The sequence below is a fragment of the Phoenix dactylifera genome, chromosome 1, assembly GCF_009389715.1.
Source record: "Phoenix dactylifera cultivar Barhee BC4 chromosome 1, palm_55x_up_171113_PBpolish2nd_filt_p, whole genome shotgun sequence".
Taxonomy (NCBI): Eukaryota; Viridiplantae; Streptophyta; class Magnoliopsida; order Arecales; family Arecaceae; genus Phoenix; species Phoenix dactylifera.
In genome coordinates, this window is record NC_052392.1 from 33,280,214 (window position 1) to 33,305,326 (window position 25,113).

Genomic DNA, 25,113 nt, shown 5'->3' on the forward strand with positions numbered 1-25,113 from the left:
AAGCAAAACCAATTGCCAAGAAATATTTGGTACCAGTACTGTAGCATCTCTCGAGAGAAAGGTTTCATAGCATAGGATAGCAAACAAAGAAGCCAGTCTCAACATCCAAACATCATTTTAATACAACTCCAGTCCAATAAAACCCAAGATTGGTAGTTGAAATACTAGAATAGTGAAAAAAGGGATGTTGCACCTGAGCTTTACCATTTAGACGCTATTTAAAGCATCATACCTTGCAATCCAGCTATCCCTTCTACTTGGCTTTTAAACCATCTGTTTGATCTCAGACATTCTGACACATACAACCATTATGGCCACAAATGAGCCAAGAAGGGCTCATTCATCTTCCAGAAGAATTTCGAGAATGCTGCACACCTGAACAACTCTGGTACTTCTGTGGTGAAGATTTGAAAAACTCATTATACCGTGCCAATGGCATCATTTCAGGGAATATCAACTAATAGAATGAGCAAGGGAAAAGGACATGATAACAATACAACATTATATAATTATTGGATAAAAAGCACATGAATGGGATTCAAAAATAAATAGTTAGTTTCTCATCTATCATGTCTTGCAAATTCTTACATTGCTCCAATAACATTGTCAACTTCTTATTATTTATGGACAAAGAGGCAGCTACCCTCTGTTTGCTTCTATCCCCTGATAGGGAGTAATCACCAGCAAAGTTACTGCCTCTGAAATCTCCATCAGTTTTCCCACGTTCAACGGCAGACTCGGAAGCACAACCATCTTCAAGGGTGACCCCTGGAGGCGAGCATACAGGCACGGGAACTGATGAGGGTTGCTCTACAAATGAATCGCTACAGTTGATTTCAAAAATTTCATCAAAGGGCACTTCGTTTGGAACATAATGCAGTGGTTGTTGCCCTTCGGAACTAAATCTGCTCTCAAAATACTGCATGCCTGTATTGGACTTCATAGGCATTTCAGCATCTGTCTTGCAGAGTGAATCCGTTATGGAAGGATCCAACACATAAGCAACTGAGGCCTCCCCAGATGTCAAATTCACCAGTCGCCAATTGTAGATCCGCCTGAAAATTGTAACCCATCTTGGAATAATGAAATAACATGAATCGTGTAGCTCAAGACCTGCACCCTTCTGTACCATTACACTAGCCTCCTTAGCAGCTAGATCCCGACTCAACAATTGGCACGACTGGGTAAGATACTTGATCAAGCAATCTTCAAAGGCTAACTTTTGATTTGGAATCTGTAAACCCATATGGGAACCTTGCCTCAAAAAAGACAGGTCGTAGGAGAAATTTGGAAGTTTGCAACTCTTTATTGCTCTAGTGAGTGGCTCAGTTCTTGCAGGCGAGCTCCAATCAATGCTTGGTAAGAACATGTCTGCTATCATTCTCTCTCTGCTCGATTTCTCTAGCAGATCAACTTCAGGACAAGGCCAATGGATTGGGTTGATGGACGCCGCAATCAGTATTTCCTCCACCAATCGGTCCAGGGCTTTATTGAAAGCTAAAATGCAACAATCTGGGCCCATTTCAGAGGCATTACAATTGTCAAGAACCCTCAGTGAAGATCTCAAATAGCTCAAGACCAGCTCACGGGTCTTTACCAGACGAGGAGAAGGTTGTACAGGTGAACAGTTTGCCAGCCACTGTAGACCCTCTCTTAATTTATCGTCGTTGAAGAAACCATTAAAGTGCTCTTGGGGGCTATCAACCAGGAAAACAACTGAAAACAAGTTTACCCTTGTCTTGTCTGCATCATGAAGACCAAGTCTCTTAATTACTGTGGCTGAAGGATCAGCAGTCTCTTCTTTGTACGCATCACCAACTACTATCAAAAGAGGTAGGCTTGATCCAGAAGGTACAGACGTTAAAAGGTTCTGAAGCCGAACCCTCTGAATTTCCCACGGAATGCTTTCTGATACCAGAAATATAATGCAGCTTGCACCAGCAAAAGTATCATCTTCAGAAACTTGCTGCTTATGGACAAACATTGCCTCCCTAATGACAGATAAACAGCAGGCTTCGGAAGAACTATTTCTGTTGATCCATTTCTTCCATATTGATAAGTGAGACGACAAAACCATCAGCTCATCATTTTCTTCACCAGACCCCATGAGTTTTGAGAGCAACCATCTTGAAGCCAAGAGATTGGTTTGACCCGTTGTGACATTTTCCTGGACACAGACAAGCAACTTCCAGCAAAGGCATCTGGCATTGGGATTTTTTGCACTTAAAATTGGTGCAACCAGTTCTGAGATATTCAGTGTTGACCATGATTTCTCATGTCTTCCATATCTCTCTCTTGCAATATAATCAATGTTAAGCTTGCAGCTGGCATGTCTTGGTGGCTTCATTAAAAGATAAAGTAAAATAAGGAGCTAAATTTAACATAATATATAACTTTACAAATAATTTATGGAGATCAGAGACATATGAGGGAGGTAGCTTACTGCTTCAATTTGTCGTACTGGTGGTCCAAATGAGAGTGAACTCAATGCTGCATTTGCAAGAAACATTCTTTGTTCCCGGATTTCCCTCTTTGAGGATGCTATTCGCTTCCATTTTCTGGCAGTTAATAATGCAAAACATAACTGTCAACTCCTATTTTTAAAACATGAGACATGTAAAAAAAAATTAAAAGAAGAAGAAAAACAAACCTTATAATCAGCTTCAGTTTTTCACTGGCAACTTCATTCTTCTGACACACAATGATTTTTGATGCTTCATTTTCTAGGCTTCTGCCTACTTCTGTCTGAGGGGCTGTATTCTCAACTATGAGCTTGGAGTTTGAGAATCCAGGTACTGCAGCTTGAACTATAGTTATCTCCATTTGAGGCAAGATCCCCTGACCCATGGAGGTACCTCCATCTAATTCAGTCATTTGTTCATCCTCGTTATTTAGAGAATCATCTTCAGTTGAATAGCTAGCAACTGGAGGGAAGACTTCAGTCATTTTAGCATCATTTTCTTTTATTGCAGTAGCTGGAAGTGGTCCCTCGAGCAGTTGTTCAGTTCGTGCGACAGCCCTAAGATCATAATCAGATTTATAATCGTGCACTTCTTCATTGCCTGTATTGATCCAATCTTCTGTTTTGGATGATTCAGTTCTCTGAAGAATGCTGTCTGGGACATCTGATACAACTTCTGTTTCTTCAGAGAGGTCTGAGGTGGTAGGACCAGAATAAACATCATCAACAATTCTCTTTGACTTCTTGAGGTGCACAAGTTTTGCACACTTGGTTGGGAAATCCACGTCACCATTAAGAAATGGACCTTCCTTCACCATATACATCCCTTCATATTTTTTCGAAACAAACCCATGATATTGCAGAAGACCTTCAACATCCTCCTCCTGAACAGGGCAACGAAATGTTCAGAGAATTAGTTTTGCAGAAATTAATTTGATGATTAACCAGAAGCTAAATGGCAAAATTTACCCCGATGCCTAGCCAGTCCACAACATGTGCAATGGGAATTCCTTGGTTATTCTGAAGACCACTGTGCAAAGACGCAAGTGCCTGTGTTCTTATCTGGAGAAAAAAGTGTTGCTTAAACTACATGTATTCCTAAAATATCATTAGCAGGTCTATAAAAGATGTAGTAAGGCTAAATCATGGCTAGTTATGATAATCCTGTCTTAAGGACATAAAGCATATAATAAATAAAAAAATGTAAGAACCACGATCAAGGTAATGGCTGGTTGAATTGAAACCATTAACGGATAACCATTGTAATGAGATTAGGGCTGTGCTAGGTGTGGATGAGCACATCCAATTTGAGTTGTCTAATGCACGCACGAAAGAGAGAGAGAACTCGCAGATTGCAAGGTGAGATTAGCTCCTTATTGCTTTTATGCTGAGCATTTTTTCCAATCTGTACCTATGAAAAATATCGCAGACAATAATTCAATTCAAAAAATATATATATCTTCTTTTAAAACTACTTCGCTCCTTGACAAAAATGGATGCAAAAAGAGACCAAAATTAACCATAACCCTCAAAACTCATTCAAAACCACATCTAAGGCATGCATATCCCTCATTTCCTTTTCTCTTAAGCTCGATCGGTTGCATAATAGGAACACAAAATCCCTTGCATATCAATTTTGATCAAGACGTCATCATCTTCAATTGGCCTAACACAGTCTTCAAAATGAGAAAAATTGACATGTTTGCCTTGCCATTTTGAGCCACTTCTTGATCATGCAGCCAATGCAATCTTAGAGGAATCTCTTCCATCAAAGTGATGCTATACCTAATGGGATCCCTGGGAAATTTATCTATGCTAGTCATTTGTACTAAGGACCATATTCCAACAACACAAGGATCAATCCATTCCCACAGATTCCATTCATGCGTCTCGCTAATAAAAGATATAGTTATTACAAAAATTGAAAATATTGCGTTGAAAGAATCTATTACAACAGTAGAGATAATAGATTTGAAGTAAATTTCGGGTTCATTGGCGTATCATTCATTTTCAATGGGCTCAAGGAAATCCATGCATGATATGCAGACAACATCAGTTCATGTACTTGCATCACAATCATATGAATTGCATGTGAAAGGAATGTAGATTACGTAGAAACAAAGTTACCTTGGCAAAGTGAGCATGCATCAAGCAGGCCTGCAGGTAAGTTGCTTTTCTTGCAAGGCGAAAGAAGGCAATATAATTACCTATTCTACATGCTCTGGAATGCCAAAACCATTGTGTTCTGTTATATTTCATTGTTATCATATTAAAAATAACTGACTGTCAATACACATGAATACCTTGCTGCATCTCGAGCAAATAAAATTTCTGGAGCGCATCTAATCTTTGGAGTCATCTTAGCAAGGTCAAGTGAGAGCTCCGCAGGTTCCACCTAAAACAGAGAGGGGAAAAGATCAGCCAAAAATTGTATATGGTTTTAAGCCACAGCCAAGATGAAAGACAGCTTACTTTGTATCCTGGATGCTTATCCAACTTGAGAAGTGCATAATAACCACGAAACTCCTTTTCTGTCGGAACACTGATTCCCTTCTTCCTGTGGTCATCATACATTTGAAACAACTCAACTGATGTCTTGTTCATTTGTTCTATGTTCAGGTGTGCATCAAATCCTTCTGAAAAACCCTCTCCTTTCTTGTATTCACACAACTCATGCATAGCAATGATATGGAGTCTTATCTGGTATCAGACAAGGAACAGCAACTACTCAACTTCTATTGTGTAATGGCAGCAACACACAAAAAAGAAATAGTAAATAAAAATAGAACTGAATAATACCATCTGCTCAAGCATGATGATAGCCTGTTGGTTGAAAATATGTTGCATTCTGAGGTCCATCCTTATCGCCCGCATTCTATCCCACAAAAAGTTGTAGATACTCAAAAAGTTGTCACTGTAAGGTTGATCCAGCAAACTCAGAAGATAATCAACTGTCTTCTGCAAGACCGGCATAGGCCTTATCAAGTCAGCTTCTCGCTCGGCTGTCCTATTATACTGCAAGAGACAAGAACTTCCATCATGCTTCCTGTTATAGGTGATGAAAAGTAATTTCAGAACAAATTCTATCAGGTGGACATGAGATGAAGATTACTCATCCACTACCTTTTTGACAGAAAGAAATTTGGTTGTTTGGTTTCTTTCTCCATCCAGGCGCTCATGCCTATCAAGATCTCCTTTTCTCTCACGCTCCTTCCGTTCAGATTCTGAATCATAACATAAATCCAGCTTATTACTCTCAAATGGTTTTTAATGCTCTTCAAGTTTTGGCGAAAAAGGACAAGCGGTGAGCATCTAACAACTATTGTTATAAATAAATACACAAGATTATGATATCTAAAACCTTGGATATACCTGGACACATATCTGGACAAAGCCCAACCACAACTTGAGATGATTCTGGGCCTTCAGTATCAAACAAATTGTCAGTGCTAGATAAATCACGTGCTAATTCAGTATGCTCATCTGCACTGCATTTGTCCAAAGAAGCTTGGTTGTCTTTATTTCCTGAAGGTTTGCGCTTTACAAAATCATGTAGGTTCTGAATTGGTTGGCTTAGTTCAACATTGAAGCGGGCCAACCGCTTCGCCTTCGCTTGCATTTCCCTGCATTCAAATTTACTTCAGAACTTGTCATGAGATATATACTACAATTGTTTTCCTGAAGAAAGCCAAGGTAAGCAGAATGGTAGAAAATACCTTTCAGAATCAGATTGTGTAGAAGATGTTGCCAAAACATCAGCAGAGGGCACAGGAGATCTAGCCCTTTTGGTTGCATTAAGAAAAGAAGGCTTCGGTGGAGATAGAGTTCCAGTATCATGTGCATCAGAATAAGACACAGCTTGATGATTGCTCTGTTGAGGTGGGAATTTATCATAATTTACTGGAGATTTCCTTTGACTGCCCAATCTAGGAGGGGATACATCAGGCCTGAAAAACAACTGCAATCAGATATGATCCATCAAGATAAAAAATGTAAAATGAGGAAACAGCAGAAACAATGATGATTTCTTACTGCCAGGAATACAAAGAATACAAAGTTTAATAAAGCACACCAAGACGCAACAAGGTTTCAAAACCTTGCTGGACCCATATATGTGTCTCCGGGCTATTAATTTATAGCTAATATACAATGAACAGTGTTATTAGTAAGCTATGCAATGATATATTATCTCAATCCAATTGCTGCTAAGACCATTTGAAGAAGAGCAAAGAATTAAAAGAAACATTAAAAAATAAAAAAATGAAACTCACCTTTGCACATCTTCATGAGAAAAATCAGGCTTCTGGACGGAGCGATTGCTTTCAAAAGCCAGAGGTGGTGACCTTATCCTTTTTGAAGTTTCAGAATTCCCATTTTCAAACCGCATTTTTGCATGAGTTTGCAATCTATCAACAGGAATCAAGAAGAGAGATCAGACACCTCATCACAATTAAGATAATTGAACATTTCAAATATGAATAATGAGCTATGAGGAAGCTGAAAAATGTATCAAATGACACTCTAAGTAACACAAAGTGCCTTGATGCAGGTGTGCATGGTATACAGGAAACTCAGGAATGATGAATGGAAAACCAAAAATTCGTAGAAAAAAAGCAGAACATAGTAACAAATCAACAAGAGTACATCAACACACCATATGATGATGCAAAGGCTATCTGTTGTCTTATCAACCTTGATTGATGTGCACAGTACACCATCTCGATACCAGGCCCCATACCGGTGCCCGAACTATGTACTGGTAACCGAATTGGCATAGTACAATATGCCTCGAAGCACACAGTTCGGTACGGTATCGCGTACCATGCTGATATACATGAAAGAAAATGATCCTTCACACCCTTGAATACCATAGTAGTAGAGTAGATTAAATTACCTATTTTGTTACTTGTTCTTATGTCTTTACCAAACACTTTCTACAGAACTTATCTATTGTCGCTCGATCTTACATGTGCATGCTCATATAGTTCCATATCGTGTCTCATGGTCCCTATAGATGAGATTGTAACCAATGTGATTAAGATCGGGATTGTGTTGTAAATTGTAGAGGGGGTCAAATTGGATATGATCACAAATTGTAAGATTCTTTCTTATTTCTTTGAAACAATAAAAATAAGGATCAAACAATATGAGGTAAGAAGCACAATTAAATTTGATTAAACAAATAATGAGTACTATCATCTAAGGACATAAAAGTGCACTTTCTGACAACCATAAGGTCATAAATATCATGTCCACGAAAAAATATTAGGTTGAATTAATTAATCTAGCTTTATCACACCACATAAGTCCTAGAATATCTTAATTTGAGTTGTTTTGACCCAAAAAAATATAAGCTTATTGAACTAAATTCTCCTTGGAAGTTTGAGGTAAGAGATTTTAGAAGGAATCAAATTAGTAAAAACAGCAAAAGAGATAATACTAGGTCTTATTTCCCAAAACAACTAATATATTTTCTAAACTCTTAGTAATTGTAAATTTAAAGGATATTGCTTCTTTGATGTTTTGGAATACTATTAAAGATGAATTGGCCATCATAAAAGTCAAAAAATAATTGATCTCAAGATATGGATAATAGCTTTAGTATGTAAAAAGATGACCTGGATCTGGAATCTACTACCCAGATCTGAATCTTACTACCCGTACTGAACTTCAACCACAGATCCGATTTGGATTGTTGAGGGCCATTTTGATACAATCATAGACGATGTGATCCTGATAACAATGATTATAGCAAGTCATTTAACTTAGGAAGGACTTTCCACTAACTCAAAGGACTTCTGTTGGTATACCATGAGGATAAGAACTCATCACTACAAAAAAATAAAATACATAAGGTGATGGCTAATGGCTTGTGGTCATGAAAAACTAGTTGGAGGTGCACATTTTTTTACTGAGGTAGGTTTCCATACTGTTCAGGAGAAAGTGGATCTTTCTTGGGAAAAAAAAACTGATTGACGTCTTTAATGCAGTACTGAGTCACAACTAGAATCAATTTTTCTTCCAAGGTTGCACACAAGGCTTGTTGCCTAGAACCACCTTGTGTAGTAATAACTGTTTTTCTGTATTGTACTTACGTCATCCACACTTTGTCTGCCTTCCTTATGTGATATTGGTGCAAGTCACAAGGCAACAGAACAGATTTTATCACGGTCAGCAGAACCATCCCGAACCGCCTGATTCGGGGCGTTGCGAGCCGTACCAGTGGCGGACCAAGATGGTTCCGGCAACGAAAATGAGACTGGCAATGGAAGAAAAGAAGAAGGAAAAAGAGAAAAAGAGAGAGGAGGAGAGGAAGAGGGAGAGAAAGGAAAAAAAAAGAAGGTGAAGGCCAAAGAGCCGCCATGCAGAGGAGGTGGAGGCCGGGGAGCCGCGGAAGAGGGGCTCTGCCTCTAGTCTCCAGTTTCGTTCGAAACAGAGGCCCAGAGAGGGCTCCTTTTATTTTTGTGATTTTTAAGTGAAAATCGGCAAACCCATTACTAAGTTCACTTAATTTTTTTATTAAAAAAAAATTAAAGTCAGTAGCTCCTCGGTTTCCGCCTCCTCCACGCGGCGGCTCTCCGACCCTCCGCTGGCTCTCCACCGGCCTCCCTCGGCCTTCCCCTTCTCTCTCTTTTCCTCTCTCCTATTCTCCCTCTCCCCTACCTCTTCAACTGTGTCAGTACAGGCCCAGCACGGTGCGGGCCCGTACGGACCCGTGCCGTCGGGCAACCAGTCCGGAGCCTGGTACCCACACAACAAACACTGAATTTTATAACTATAGTAGGCAGTTGAGAAAGAAAGGCATGAGTTTACTAATATAGAGCCATCTTAAATTCTTTATCCAATGGAAAACTAATTATAAAAACAATTAACAGGTTAACAGTTGGAAATTCACCATATCTCTAGATGGAAACAATTAGCAAGTTTGCTTTTCTCAAATAACTTACCCAGTTTTATACTTTTATCTCTCAGCAATTAGCAAGTTAACTTTTTCAAAACAATTGTAAAGTGTAATCCAACAAAAACCCTCCCATATGGATCAGATCTGAGCTTATTTCTGGATATCTGCAATTTGCTGTCACCATAACTACTAAATTGGTAAACCTTGCCCTAGTGTAACCCTATCACTACTGAACTATTAACTTGCTACAGTATGACAGATGGTTCTATACTCCTAAAGGGAGGGGGGGTGGAGGGAGGAATCCTAACATCTTAATACCACCCAAATTTAAGATGCTTCCTTGGCAATAACCTATGGCAGAAAAATTAGCTATGTGGCCAGATTATATTGTCTGCAGATAACTGTCAAAATTAGCAACAGCTGAACTAGGGAAAATACATCACCAAGGAGAAAGAGGACATCACCTACAACTCTGATGAAATATTGAATGGTCACTCTAGCATGTACTTCGATATCGAAGTTGCATGATCTCACTGTTTTTGCTAGCTTGCATGCAATGACATTCAATAAGCACATATAAAAATATGCCTAACTATTGTATATTAACAAACATAAAGGATTGAAGTACATAATAAGAAAGACAACCAAAATGGAATGGCAAATTCACCTTCTATTATCAGCATCAGTTGGATTATAATGTTCCAGAACATCAGCATCATGAGATGGCAAAGGAGGTGACCTAGCCCTTTTGGGGGTCGGAAATTTAGCCTCAACATGATATGCAGCAGCATAAGCTCCAACAGGAGAAAGCTTTTCAGAATTTGCAGGATAACCAAGATTATGTGACTGTTTTGGCTCATTGACCCCATAAGGAGACCGGGAGGCAAGCCTGCAAATAGGAGAACAACTATGATATGAGCACTGACCCTTGGACATTTAATGGCCAAATGCGTAGATGAGAGCTATCCGAGCAACCAGATATTAAACACTTGTCCAGATATTAACCTTCCAAGATAAGTCTTGTAATGTCTATTTCACCTTAAAAGCAGCAAGTATCCAGATATTGAGCATTTAGCCCCGCACTAACCTTCCTAGATGGATTCTTTGTATGTGCATTTGGGAGTTTGAGAAACTCCCAAACTCGAAGAGAATCTTTTCATGAGAAAATCATAAATTAAGAGAAAAGGTGGTTCCTACCGAATAATTTTGTTATATGGAATTCAGCAAACCTCAAAACAATTATGAAGAATCAACAGTCCACATAATACCAGTACTATCAAGTACAATAAGAGTGTATTTTCACTTTATCTAATAATTTTTAGGCTTAATTACTTAAAAAATCTTGTACTTTTTTCGCCCTTTTCAATTTTAGCATATCGTTCTTTTTTTTATCAATTGGGTATGTGTACTTTATAAATTGTTGCAATGTTGGCCTACTGTCAACCGGCGTCCAACTGTCCAACTTTGCCGTTAACGTGCAAACATGGAAATGACATGTAAACATTTTAAAAATCACATGTCAACCATCTTAAGCACAGAAGGGAGGTGGGAGGGAGATAGAGAGTGTTGAGAGAGAGAGGGGAGGGGGGAGAAGGAGTGAGGATGGTGAGGGTTGAGATTAGGGTTTGCATTTGGAAATTTGCTCTTGAATGCCCTTCATTTCTACTTGCTTAAAAGGGCAAGGAGCGAGATTAGGATTTGCAATTGGGAAATTGCAAGTTAGAGGGCCTTGGAAGCTTTGATACGATGGCGGGGACAACCACCTCAGCAATAGAGCAGTGATTCCCTTCTCTCCCGATGGTCCCTCATCGAGCTTCTCTCTCAGTGGTCCCTCATCGAATTGTTTGAAGAAAAGCCCAAGAGCTTTTTGTGCCAAAAGACAACGGTGAGTTTCTTATTATATTTCATTGACTATTTGTTTGTTTAATATTAATTGTAGTTTTGTACCGCATTATGGCAACAGTCAAGTAGGGATTATTAGGTTATTGCACATGCATTACACAGCAAGTGGTAGTTATGCTATTTGGAATGGTTAAGTAGTTGAAATTAAATAATTAAAGTGATGCAAGATTATATATTGATTAAGTTAATGGATTTTATTTTGTATTGCTTACTAACAATGTTAACAGTATGATTTTATCATAGAGAATGGGAGATTGGTTCAACATACAGATGCATCATGGGGGTGTACTTTGCAAAGGCATCTGGAGCTGACATACTTAGGAGGCAAGGTTGATATGTGGGACAATTGTGATCCAGATTTCATTTCATACTTTGAGTTGGTAAATATGGTTAAGGAGTTAGGATATCAAAAGGTGTCAAGAATGTGGTATATAGTTCCAAACATGAATGTAAGTGAGGGTGTTAGAGAAATTAGGAGAGATAGTGAGGTGATGGAAATGGCACACATTACACTTCAACACAGGACCATAGCGATGTAAGTAAAAGTTGCGGTTGTTTAGCACTTAAAGGGTAAAAATGTAGTTGAAAGTAAGGAGTCTGACACTAAGATTGTGGTCACTGATACTTTGGGTGAAACTGCTGCAAATAGTCAGATTGCAGCACTTTTGGTTAGTGACAAATCTACTGATGAAGATGATGATCCTGACAACATACCAATGGAGCCGAGTGCAACTGAGGAGACTTCGAGTGGTGATGAGCTCATGAGAGATGATGAAGAAGCAAGATGCAAGGCGAAAGGGCACTATTGAAGTTCATAACTTGGCAGTGGAGTAGGTGCACTTGGAAGTGGAGCTGATGATGTTGGACCAAGTGTTGTTGGACCAGATGCTATTGGAGTTGAAGGTAATGAACCTGCCCATTCTATACAAATTAATGAAGAGGGGCAAAGAGAGTTGAATGGTTACCATAGTGAATATGAAGCTTCAGATGCTGAAGTCCTAACTCTAGATAGTAGTGAGGATGAGCAATTTGAGTCTAGAGGGGGAAGGAGGGTAAGGTACACTTATTACAGCCCAAAGTGTGACAACATGAATGTGAAGTTTGAATTAGGGATGAAGTTTGAGGGGCCTAAACAATTTAAGGATGTTGTTAAGAGATATGCTATAGTGAATGGATACAATATTAGATGGGAAAGGAGTGGTGAGAAAAAGATGGAGGCCAAATGTGCAGAGAAGTTTCCTTGGAAGATATATGCAAGCTAGATGCAGATGGAGAAGACATTTGTTGTAAAAGCACTTGAAAATGAACACAAGTGTTGTAGGAGTTTGAGGAATAGACAAGCTAATTCTGAATGGCTTGCCTGGGAATACATTAATAAGTTTAAGGTTAACCCTAATTAGAATGTGAAAGAGATGGAAGAAGATATAAAAGAAAAATATGCTTTAACTGTAGGATCCAGTGCTATCAAGCCAAGTGGAGGGCATTGACAATGCTTACAAGTACTCTAGAGGATTATTACAGCAAGCTGTGGCCCTATACTGCAGAGCTGAGAAGGACAAATAAGAATGGAATTTTTAAGGATGAAGTTGATAGGCCTTTACTAGGGCAAAGCCATATTTTCATAAATTTTATGTGGGTTTTGATGCTCTGAAGAGAGGTTGGCTAGCAAGGTGCAAGCCAATCATTGGATTGGATGGTTGTTTCTTAAAGACATTCCTAGGGGGCCAACTTCTTTGTGCTGTAGGAAGAGATGGGAACAACCAAATGTTCCCAATAGCCTGGGCAGTTATAGAGGGTGAGAGTGAGAATACTTGGACTTGGTTCCTAGCACTATTGCATGAGGATCTTGGAATTCATGATGGATATAGCTACACAATAATTAGTGACCAGCGGAAGATACTTTTGTTAGTATCTTAACAACTTGTTTTCCATCTTATTTGTTTATTTTCTTTGTATTATGTTAATATCTTAACATGTAATGTTTGTTTGTCACAGGCCTTCTTAATATAGTCAGAAACTTAATTCCACATGTAGAGCACAAGAATTGTGCGAAGCACATATATACCAACTAGAGAAAATCCAACATGCACTGAAAAAGTGGTTTTGGATAGATATAAGGGCCGCAAATCAGGCAGATTTTAATGATGCCATAAGGGAGATGGAAGACTTGTCAGATAAGGTTGTTGATGACTTTATGAACCAAGATCCACACTACGTCTACAAGGCATTTATTGGTACCTTTCAAAGTCTGACATCATTGACAATAATCTAGCAGAGACTTTTAATGGTTACATTGCTTAAGGCATAAACATATCACATATATGCTAGAAGAAATAAGAGCTACATTTATGGAGAGGATGTCTGAGAAGAAACAAATAATGGTAAACTCAGATGACAACATATGTCCAAGAGCAAGAAAGAAGTTGGAAATTGCTAAAGTGTAGTGTCTGCACTCCAAGGCCTAATGGAGAGTTAGAATTTGAAGTTAGAGTTTTAGATGATAGGTACATTGTGGACCTTAGTCAGAAGTCTTGGTCATGTAGACAGTGGGACTTAACTGGCATACCTTCCATCCATCCAATATCATGCATCAATTGCATGAAGCAAATTCCAGACATGTATGTTGATGAATGCTACAAGAAGAAGGCAAATTTTATGGCTTATCTGTATGCCTTACATCCATTGAATGGCCGATGTGGCCCTGAGAAAACAATGAATCAATCTTGCCCCCTCCCATCAAGAAGATGCCTGGAAGACCTAACAAGAAAAGAAGGACAAGGATGAAGAATCCAAGAACAAAAAGAAGCTACCTAGGACTAGGCTGCAAATGCAATGCAAGGCCTGTGGCCAATATGACCATAACAAAAGAACATGCAAGCTCAAAGACCAATCTCAAGAAGCTAGACCTAAGAAGCTCCCAGTGTGCATAAAGCCCTATTGTAATATGCCTTATAGGTTACAATGACTTTGTGAACTTTTTTCACTACTTGTAGGTTAGGGAAAGAGGAAGACCACAAAAGGATCGAGGTGCACAAGCCACTCCTCAAAGACCAATGAGTGCGAGGAGGCCAAGAGTGCAAGAAAGACAAGGAGGGCAAAGTCCAATTGCATGTCATGTTAGTGCAAGCCCACCCCAGCCAAGCCAGCTACATAATAAGGCAACCTTCAAGACAGTCAGTGGGTAACATTGTTTCATATATACTTTTTCATAAATGTTAGCTCTTTTTAATTATAATTCTATACACTACATTGCTAAAGATACAAACATTCTTCATCATAGGTCATGCAAGGTTATGGTGTCTATCTCTCTCCTAAGACTGGACTAAATTATGTTAGGGTAATGTCATTTGTCAATTGTAATTACTATGTACTAACTCTATATGTAATGCTGACCCTAATGAATGAATAATTTGTGATTTAAAGATGCTTGGAAGTAGCACAATTCAGACCTTTGGAGGACCATCAAAGCATGTTGCCATCAGACCAACAGTTGGAGGTGCTACAATCAGACCATCACTTGGAAGTGCTGCAATCAGACCATGCACCTCTAGTAATATTGCTGCTACAATTAGAGATAGCTTTGGAGGTAGCCAAAGCTCTTCATTAACTCAAAATTAGCCAAGTCAGGGAGAAAAGGGCACTTAGTGGTGTTTATTATAGTAGAGTGTTCTGGTTGTTCTAGACATTATGCATGTATGTACTTTATTTGTGTTTGGAATATGTGACTATAGTGTTCCGGTTGTTTTGGACAGTGGTTACTTAAACAACCATTACAAATCTGTATGGGCTGACAGTAAATGAAAGCTCCTTTTTGATACACTTGCTTTTTTAACTATTCTATACATTATGTTGATACTCTTTATAGGATGTCTAGCAACCAAAGATTGCAGATATCTCAATTGGTTTTGCGTGGCAACTGACATAAAACAAAATAATCATAAGTAGAGATAATAACCAATTGAACACAGCTTCTTAAAAACTTCATAATACTATTCATTCATCATAATTAACATCCATAGCCTAACATCAATATATGATAAAGGTATTTCAATCCTCAACCAGTGCCTCACATGAAACATCAGAACCTAAGGCAAGAACTGTTGAGGTTGTTTCCAATTCACCCTCAGCAAGAGCCAATAGATCACTAGCATTGTCATCCATGAGAGGACAATGGCCCTAACATACATCTTTTCTCTTTCTTTCCACCTTGAAATATCAAGTGTTAAGTACTTGTTCTCCTCCTGCAACTTTGCATACTCAATTTTCAGTTTCCCAAGTTGATCATCCACCTTTGCCTTCAACATCTCTTCCAGCATTTTCACCTCTTCTCCAGCAATTTCTTTCATCTCCTCCACTAGTTGAAGCTTCTCCTTAAGCCCCTCCCTCTGGTTAACATGGCAGCCACCTCCTTCCCATGATCACGCATATCAAAATCAACCTACTTGAAGAAACTGCAATTATTATCTTGCAAAACAACAGTTCAATCGACAACTGCTAGCTTTCCCAACGTCAGCTAATAATTTGGAAAAAACATACCTTCCAAGATTGTCATCGCAGAAACCTCCTTCCTAGGTTCCTTTTACTCTGAAGTATACAACCTAGCTTTTAACTTGGTGATGGAATAACATTTCATCTTCAGACACCATTGAACTTGCTGAGATAGCTTCCAAGAACATCCATTGCAAACCCTAATCTCGCCTCTCCCCCCTCACCCAATTTCACAAAGAAATGAAACCCTAATCAAAGTCTCTCTCCATGTCTATCTCTCTTTCCTGTCCCCCTTCTGTGAATCTGACACATTTCCACATCTTTTATCAAATGATTACATGTCAATTCCATGTTGGCACATTAACGGCAAAGTTGGATGCCAGTTGATGGAAGGCCAACATTGCAACAATTTATAAAGTACACATACCCAGTTGAAAAAGAAAAATGAACGATGTACTAAAATTGAAAAGGGCACAAAAATACAGAATTTTTTAAGTAATTAAGCCTAATTTTTAACTTCTATGGTTTAATACTAAATTGATTCATTTAATGACTGGTCAAAGCAAAAGAGAATACATGGCTTGAGAAATATCACTATTTATGCTTAATATTAATGACTACATAAGGGTTTGGAACATGGTCTGCCGTACCAATCGGTACGGGTCGATACAGGCCGGTACCGGATGGAACCGGTATGGTAAGCTATATTTTTTGGTTCCGACTATTCACAACCCATACCGACCCGGTGCCGGCCCGTACCAAACTGGTACCAGCCCGTACCGACCTCAATTTTTTTTTGGCTTTTGGCCCGAACCGGTTCGGTTCGGTATGATACCGGTACCATACCAATACCGGTGCTCACTAGTATGTCGGTACGGTCGGTACAGCGAACCTTGGTTTGAAATTTAGTAATTTCAAAAAAAAAATATTTCATGTTATTAGTTCAAAGCTGAACCTTCACCTATCCTTATACATAGTTTTTCTTTTCCCATTTACATGCATACAATTGAAGTAGGGTCACACTTGTAATGGTAAAATAAAATAATAATTGTTTCGGTATATCTGAATCCTACTTCATCAGTTGCTCTTCTTAGAGGCTACCGCCAGGAGCAGTAATGCAACGCTTTCATCTTTTATAAGTCATCAAGGCTGTGATAAATAATTGATGAAAAGAATTAAACAGAGAAATGCAAGGACACCTATGCCAGAGGGGTACAACTAAGAGGCTACGACTAATCTAGCATCACCTGAAAACTGAACATTTAAGGAGAGCTAACAGCCCTGTAAGACCTCAGAAAGCCGTGCAAAGATTGGCTAGCTTGTCCAGCCTTTACAATCATTGATATAAATGAAAAGTCCTAACTAAATCTGATCAACATCCATAAAAGATTTAAACCCACAGACCAACCACATACTGCGTTTAAGTTCTAACCAATCAAGGGCTAATTCTTTGCAATTTATATTCATTCCAATCTTCCACATGCAAAATTCCTGAAAGCTATTACTGGACTTAAACCTGGCATTGAATTCCTACTGAAGGTACCATTTGGAAAATGACTAGCTGCTATAATACTTGGAAGGCAGCTAGAATGATACCCTTTATAAATTGCATAGTTTAAGATCATAAAACCAATCAAGATGTTTTAGGCATATACAACAAATACATCATAAAGCTGGTAATAAAGGTGGTTGGATGTGTATAAAACATAATCAGGAAACAAAAGATGTAAAACACTTAAGCATATACGGATGGCAGTTGTGAAATATAATTTAGAAAACGGTTGTTTGCATGAATACCCTCCTAAATATCAAATTTTGCATGAATACCCTCCAAAAATTGATATTTGCATGTATACCCTTGTAAAACACTTCTCTTGCAATGTGACAAACTTATTGGGAATGACCAGCAAATAAGGATCTAAAAGTTGATCCCAGATTATAGGGATAGAACTTGATGCTTATGGCAGTAGTTATTTTAAGCACATAACATGGGGCAACTTCCTAGATTAAAAGAAAGAGACAAAATTTTATATATGTAAACTAGGAATTTAGATCTAAAGTAAATAAACAATTGGACTCAGAATTTCTCAAAACTAGGTATACATATTACTTTGGGTGCTTGAACTTGTTTGCAGATAAATTCATACAGCCAATATCAGACAGTTTGGATAAGTCTTAGCTTGAGTAGTCAAATTCTCAAGGATACTTAACAAAATACGAAGTGAACTCAAGAAATTTGAAGATTGTGACTGTATATTCAATTCAGAAGAATCAAAGAACAATATTGTTTGGGAAGCTAAAAGATGGATTCTCAACATCATCATATGGTCGATCAAAAAAAGTGGTGGCATTGAATCTTCAAAATTGTTGTAAGCATCTAGTTTATTATGGTTATCCCAACACTGACTTTGATTTAAAAGGTGAGCAGTCACGAAACAAGTGATGTTTATTGATCGTATTACCAGCACGAAACTTAAACAAAACCATAAGGAGAAAATCAAATGACAAAAGCACCCAATTCCCATAAAATCATATCAGTAGATAAATAAACCTTCTCAAGAAGTGATCAAGATCAAGAAAAGACATCTCACTCACCAAAAGCTTCTTTTTTTTGTGTGGTACAATGAGGGATGCTAGGGAAGATTAAGAGCGAACATAGAAACAACCCATGGCATCAAATTGAGCTAATATGGCCATTTCAACAGGAAGATTTAAATCGGCCATGAAGTCACAATTTAAGTACCTCCCAGCCAGCCAAACGGCTGGAGCATTGGCTTCTCTAAATGTACGCAAGACATGGAAGGAAGCCAACTTTGATGTAATAACCTGAATATCTTGAAGAAGTGGGTGCGAAGAACCTAAAAAAGTACCATTTTTTATCGAGTTGATGACGATGAGAGAGTCACCTTCCAAGACAATCCTTGTGCACCTTATAATAAAGAAAGCAGTTATAAGACCCGCCTAAGCAGCCTGTAGTTCAGCAAGTGCAACCTTAGTAGCTGGAAACACTCTTGAAAAGTAATTTTTTATACAAGTTGTCTTGCTTTGCTCAAAAGTAGCTTGCAACAAGTCCTTCCCAAAATTTACCCCTCTCGAAAAGTGAAGTCCAATGTATGCAATACCATACCGAATCGACCAGTTTGGTTGGTATCGTACCGTAACGACTATGAATTGAGATGGTTCGTTGTATCGGTATAGAACTTTGATCCAATTGGTGCGAACTAGCCCTTGCCAGGCTGAATCGCCCAAAATCGCTCGAAACACTAGTTCAAGGTCTCAATAATTAGGGAAGAAAGGGATCCAACACACTTTTCTCCCATTGTTTCAAGGTAAGAGAGGAGCAGAGGAGAAGGAGAAGAGAGAGTGGAGTTCCTCCAATCTAGCTATTTCCCTCTTCCATTTTCTTTTTCGGTTCATCACATAAATGGCCAAAAATTTAAAAAAATATAGAAAAATCATACCAAAATTTCATATTATACTTACTTGATTTAACATGTAGTACACAATTACACCATTCTTTAGGCATATAACATCAAAATTTAAAGTATATTACATTTAAACATCAAAAATGAGCTCACAAAACCTTAATTTCCATTCAAAACTAAATAAAGGAAGCTTGAAAATATTGAAAACAAAAAATAAAAATATATTTTTTTTATACCAGTATGGTTTCATATGGTGCAGTACTAGTATTGTATCGTACCGATCTCCTACCGATACATAGTCATTACCGAGACTATGAACCCTGGCAAAGTCAAAGTGTCAAGAAAAATGATGTCTCATTAATCTTACATGACCACCTCCAAACCCGCTAGCCTTCTAATTATTAGTCTTGGAAAATTTGATCCTTCCACTCTAAAACTCCATGACCAATTGGAAAGTAAATCCAATTATGAATGCTTAAAGATTCCCACTATTGCACCTCAAGAATGTAGACAGAAGAATTATTTTCGTATTCTTGTTATAATCTAGCTCTTCGCAATTATTTTCCTTGATGACGTTGAGAACAACCACCAACCACAACACAACCCTAAGACACACTCGAAGTGGAGAAAAAATGTTGACACACCCCCCTCTTTAAGGAATGCACTCTAAACAGATTCATTCTCATGGTTATCATCATAGATAACTCAAAGCAAGGTTTGAAATACCAATTTTGGTACCTATACTAATACCATCCTGTAAGTTCGTATCAGTACGGATATCAACACTTGGTACACCCCCCCTACAGAGTATCAGATCTGAACCGATAAGGTATTGCTTGGTCTAGGGCAATATGTCTCCATGTGGCGAACCTTGACTCAAAGAATAACATGTTTTATATAATGAAATATTGACAACATAGATCCAGAAGATGCCAGGTGCAAACCAACACACTTTTTACAAATTATCATAATCCTCATATAGCTCTACAAACAAGTCTTATACTTCTATTAAAAAATTCTTGATCCCTGAGTTGGTGTCATATTCTCATCCAACTATGATTTAAACCAGAATTTTATTCTAAGAGACATCAAATTTCTGATAGTAAGACAAGTTCTCGTTGAATATTCCTTCCAAACCCCAAAAAAGGACCAAAATAAGACTAATAAGTAAGATAGGCGACACGCACCTAAACTAATGATCGAACCCTAAGAGCAATCAAAGACTCTTGAAAAACAATTAAAGCTTCCTGTGCAATACAACTAAAAAGAAGTCGTACCCCACATAACCTTTGCATGTTTCATTGAAAACTGAGGATAAAACACAGCAAGTAATCCATCTACTCCATTTGTTTGAAAATCCAATTTACCAAACATAGAATTCACAAATGACCATTTCACCCTATTGAAGGTTTTCTTTCTAGTATTTCTTGAACATGAAATCACTTCCTTTTTTCTTGTATCAAATTACAAACATATTTGTTGTCCATAAGCACTGAACCTGGAATGTGCCTGCATTTGATGAAGACGACTAGATAAGAGGTATCATTCCCCCAAAGCATTGTTTTTAATGAGAATAGGGAGATGTAAAGCACTTGCATCCTTCTAATCCAGCGAGAGAGACCTCCACCATAAAGGTAATAAATGGGTCCAAAGGACATGTAGCCGAAAGCAAGTTGGATGAAGGAAGAAATGAAAGTGAATGAAAGAGGCTTGGAGCAGATTTCTAAAAGGTGGGATCTGACCTCTCAATCGTCGCTTTTCCCATCTGAGGACTCTGTCGCCTTTGTCTTTCCTTTCAGCAGAGAAGAAGATGGAAAAACAGAAGGGGATATTTGTTTTTGATGGATTGTTCAACATGGGTTCGAGATGGTCAAACCTAGCCAGCAAGGTCAAGATAAAGCTCCCCAAGGATCCAACAGAATAGCTAAGATTTGTTGACAATATCCAGCAACAATCCCAAGGACATCATAGATAGTAGATTTTGTTTCGAGTTTCTTGGTATCATGCAACAGTTGTAGTAGTAAAATCTCACTCCATGTTTCCTTGTCTCAAGATTATATGCTCATGAAGCCTCGCGCCAGCCCTTCCTCAAACTCAAAGAGCTGGTAATATAATCAAAATCACAATGTCTTTTAGCTCTTGAGTTGATTCAATTTCAAGTTGAAAATCTTTGCTCCAAATTTTGACTCATGATTTGAATTCTACAATTTCTCTGGATGTAATGAGGCATATCATCCAAATTTGCCATTAAGCAAACACCTAAATATTACCAACTTGCTGGGACCTTAAGAGTTGATTTTTCCCATTAATTTTTTTGTTTTCTAAAGATAAAAAAAGGAATTTCGACTTAAAACTCTCACTATCACAAACAACTATGTCTTACTCATTGAACCCGGAGAACGCATGGATTGAATGGAAGCAAAGCAGTTTATCTCACGGAGAGAGTTATTGACTCAGTTTAACGTGTATAACAACTTGACCGTGTTCATTTGTGGGATACTTTTACAGCAACAGAAAGTGTGCTAAGCTAAAAGAACCGTTATACGCTCTAATTCATCCATTATGCGCACCCTGAAGAAGGCATAAAGAATACCTCTTTTGAAAAGATGTTTTGATGGATATATAGAAACAAATCTAACCTATCACCCCATAGTCCTTATCGCACCCAAAAATGAGAAGAAGCCCGCTCAAAGAACCCTAATTTATGCACTCAACTTTTAGGGGGGCGTAAGATAACTGGAGCCAAGGATACACTAGATCAAAAGAGGCAATTTACAAACTGAATAAAACTTCAAATCATAAATCACTGCATGCAAAAGAACATTCAAGCAAAGAATCTATTGATCAAAGATAAAACGAAGTACCAGTACTCACCTTTCTGATTGAGGTGGCGTTTGTTGCTTCCCAGGCATTTGCTGCTGCCGATTCAGCTGCTGAGAAGTCACAGGTTGGGTCTTTTTATCGAAAGGCGTAGGGTTTGGCGGAGAGGGAAAAGAGGTGGGGTTCCCAAAGAGGGGAACGGATCTTGGGGCGCCAGCGGGGCCCGAGTTCTTGCCAAAACCCTCGTACGCCATCAAAAGAAAAGTCACAGCAGAACTCCAGCTGCAATGCTTTTAGATTGCCCACAGAAAACCCTAACCCAGCCAAAATCCCAGACCCCCACCCCCCGAGAGCCGTTCGCAGTCACCGCCTAAAGAATAGGTCTGATAGAGAGTGAATAAAGACTGGGTGGGGATGGCATCGAAGACAAGAATCGGAGTAGCCAAGACGGCGGCGGCGGCGGCGGCGGCGGCGGCGGCGGCGGCGGGTCCAGGGTGGATGTCCAAGAACAGGCGGCGGGGAGGGCTACGCAGCGTCGGCAGACGGCGGCGGTGGGTCGCAGCGTCGGCAGACGGCGGAGGTGCGTCGCAGCGCGCGGCGGAGGACGCCGGACAGTGGCCAACGCACGGCGGAGGAGAAGGCAGCCGGACCAAGAACAGGGAGCGGAGAAAAGAGCTCCAAGAACTGATGGAAAGTATCCTAAGTTCTGTCTGACTGCCTCTCAGGGTGGTGCTTTTAATAGCGAGAGCGCCAGGCGCAGGCGTGGGTAATCTTGGGATCATATTGGGCTCTTGGGCACCTGGCCCAAGCTCAGCATGGCCCATGCCCAATCCAAAACTTGTGGTTCCAAGCTAGGCCCAAACAATGTACGGCCCTGGCTTAAACTGGACTGGCCCATGTTAGGGTTTACATGGGTTAGATCTATCAGGTTGTGATTTGTGAATAGGGCCACTTGGAGTTTTATCAAATTTTGGTAGCTTTTAAATTTTACTAAAAAGAATACAAGAAATTATATATAAATCATTTGACATAAATAACCTTACCAGTTACTAGCATACAATATTAGTTATGCACCAAAAGATTATATGTTATGAAGAAACATAAATTAAAATATAGACAAATAAAGTATTTAAAAAGAGTATTTGAGAGTTGATCTCATTATTGCATAAACTCGCAATTTCAATATAAATAAAAAGTGAGAAATTATATGCATGTCAGTCCTTCATCATCTCCTTTTGATGAAACAATCCTTCATCCACTTAGCTTTCAACCTGAAAAAGATGGAAAATGTATACTAAGTAAGTTAATTTTCAATGATCTAAAAAACCAAAATAATTAGCTTAAAATTTTGAAATAAGAGCAAATTCTTGGAAATGAAGGTCACTTACTCTTTGAATTGACAAGATTTAGATACTAGGCTTCTACGACCCCATATTTATGTCGATGTTTGAAATATATAAAATTTGGCACATTCAAATACCAAAAATTAGAAGCATGCATTAAAAAATGATAAGTTATTATTCCAAAATATACTTAATCGCCTGAAACAAGATAATCATTGTCATCTTCATCAAATTATATCATTGTTGCACCATATAGCCAATCCTGTATACAAATTAAACTCTCTACAGTTGATCACCCAATTTGCTATAATATAGATCAAAGGATTAGTCTTCAGTGTTAAATATTGATTCAAAGGAAACCACGGACACAGGATTTGCTAAGATGTCACATGTAATTTTAGATAGCACATAGTATTAATATCATTGGCTTTCCACCGTCCCAAAATATCAAAAATTCTATCATTATCATTACCATCATCATCACTTATGGCAAGAGGATAAAGTTTGTCATCTAAATTAAGAAGTGTTTTCTTTTTTATATTAAGAAGTGTTTTCTTTTTTATATTTGCAAAACTCTTTTCTAAAATCAGCTTTCTTTTTATGGCAAGAGGATAAAGTTTGGGGATAAAGTTTGTCATCTAAATTAAGAAGTGTTTTCTTTTTTATATTTGCAAAACTCTTTTCTAAAATTAGCTTTCTTTTTGTAGCAGAAAAAAACATTCACCCCACAACCTTAGATAGGTCGGAGCTTTCCCACTCATTTCACTTAACATTTGATAGAAAGAAAGATACTCGACATAGAGTTCATAAGTGCAATTATAAATATGTGCATGAATAAACTGGCCGCTACCATAATAAATCTTAGAATGGTAAGAATTTCAATTAGTCAAGCTTGTAGTGATGATCAAGAACAACAAAGACAGCCAATATCACCACTTTCTTCTGCATATATCAAGAGCCATATTTTTTGTACATCCATCCAAACTCTTTGACAATTCATGTAAAGAGACTTGTATGCTATAAATTTCATGACAAGAAAGATTCAAATTACAATACTATGATCCTGTAAAGCATTTAGTTGTACATTAAAATATTTCAAAGAATCGACGAAGAACTTCATCTTTTTGCCAATCAATATCTGTAGGAGCCATAACAAAGTTTGAATTTCGTGCCTGTGAGTGGGACCAAATGCTTTGAAACCCGTTCAAACGTAAGACATTCTTGGAACTCTTGCTTCTTTCATTATGAACTTTTTATATATTTAACATTTAAATGGATTCTTTTATTTGACTCAGACTATCTTATATATTTAGATTAAGGATGCGCATAACCATACATATGACCATAAATAAAAGCATGCCCTTAGAAGAAGAAAAGTTTTCAACAAGAGTTCGAATAAGAACATCATTGGTAGAACAATTGTCAACTATGATAGTGTATATTTTCTCTATGTCCCAATCCACCACACAATGATGGCATTTGTAAGATTTTCTACAATGTGTAGGGATAGAAGTATTGTGAAGTTCAAGATTTTCTTTTGCAGTATTCAGTCATTGTCAATGAAATATGCCCTTAAGAATAAATATCCAAGCATTTTATTTGAAGTTCAAATATTGGTCATAAGACAGACTCAGTGACATGAATCCTTTAATAACATTTTTATCTTAAGACTTTTATTCCTTATAAATTTTTATGCACTCCCTTTTAATAGTTGTTCGCAAGGCAGATTTGAATCTAGGCTGAAGATTAGTGACAATTTTTCACAAACCTTCG

General features: G+C 38.2%; 1 protein-coding gene across 2 annotated transcripts; it reads right to left on the bottom strand.

The window, feature by feature from the left end:
- Nucleotides 1-485: 485 nt before the first annotated feature.
- LOC103710934 (SAC3 family protein B) lies at nt 486-22,708 on the bottom strand. Of its 2 annotated transcripts, XM_008796867.4 has the most exons (14): nt 22,052-22,708; nt 10,030-10,251; nt 6,733-6,867; nt 6,178-6,408; nt 5,834-6,084; nt 5,585-5,685; nt 5,261-5,476; nt 4,934-5,161; nt 4,765-4,856; nt 4,589-4,682; nt 3,431-3,523; nt 2,651-3,345; nt 2,444-2,558; nt 486-2,341 (listed from the first exon to the last, which is right to left on the bottom strand). In XM_008796867.4, exons 1-14 carry the CDS (start codon nt 22,249-22,251, stop codon nt 539-541), a joined length of 4,476 nt encoding a protein of 1,491 aa, XP_008795089.2. In that variant the 5' UTR covers nt 22,252-22,708; the 3' UTR covers nt 486-538. The 2 variants fall into 2 exon arrangements, with proteins under 2 accessions (XP_008795089.2, XP_038988329.1); XM_039132401.1 differs by lacking the exon at nt 10,030-10,251.
- Between the last annotated feature and the right edge of the window lie 2,405 nt (nt 22,709-25,113).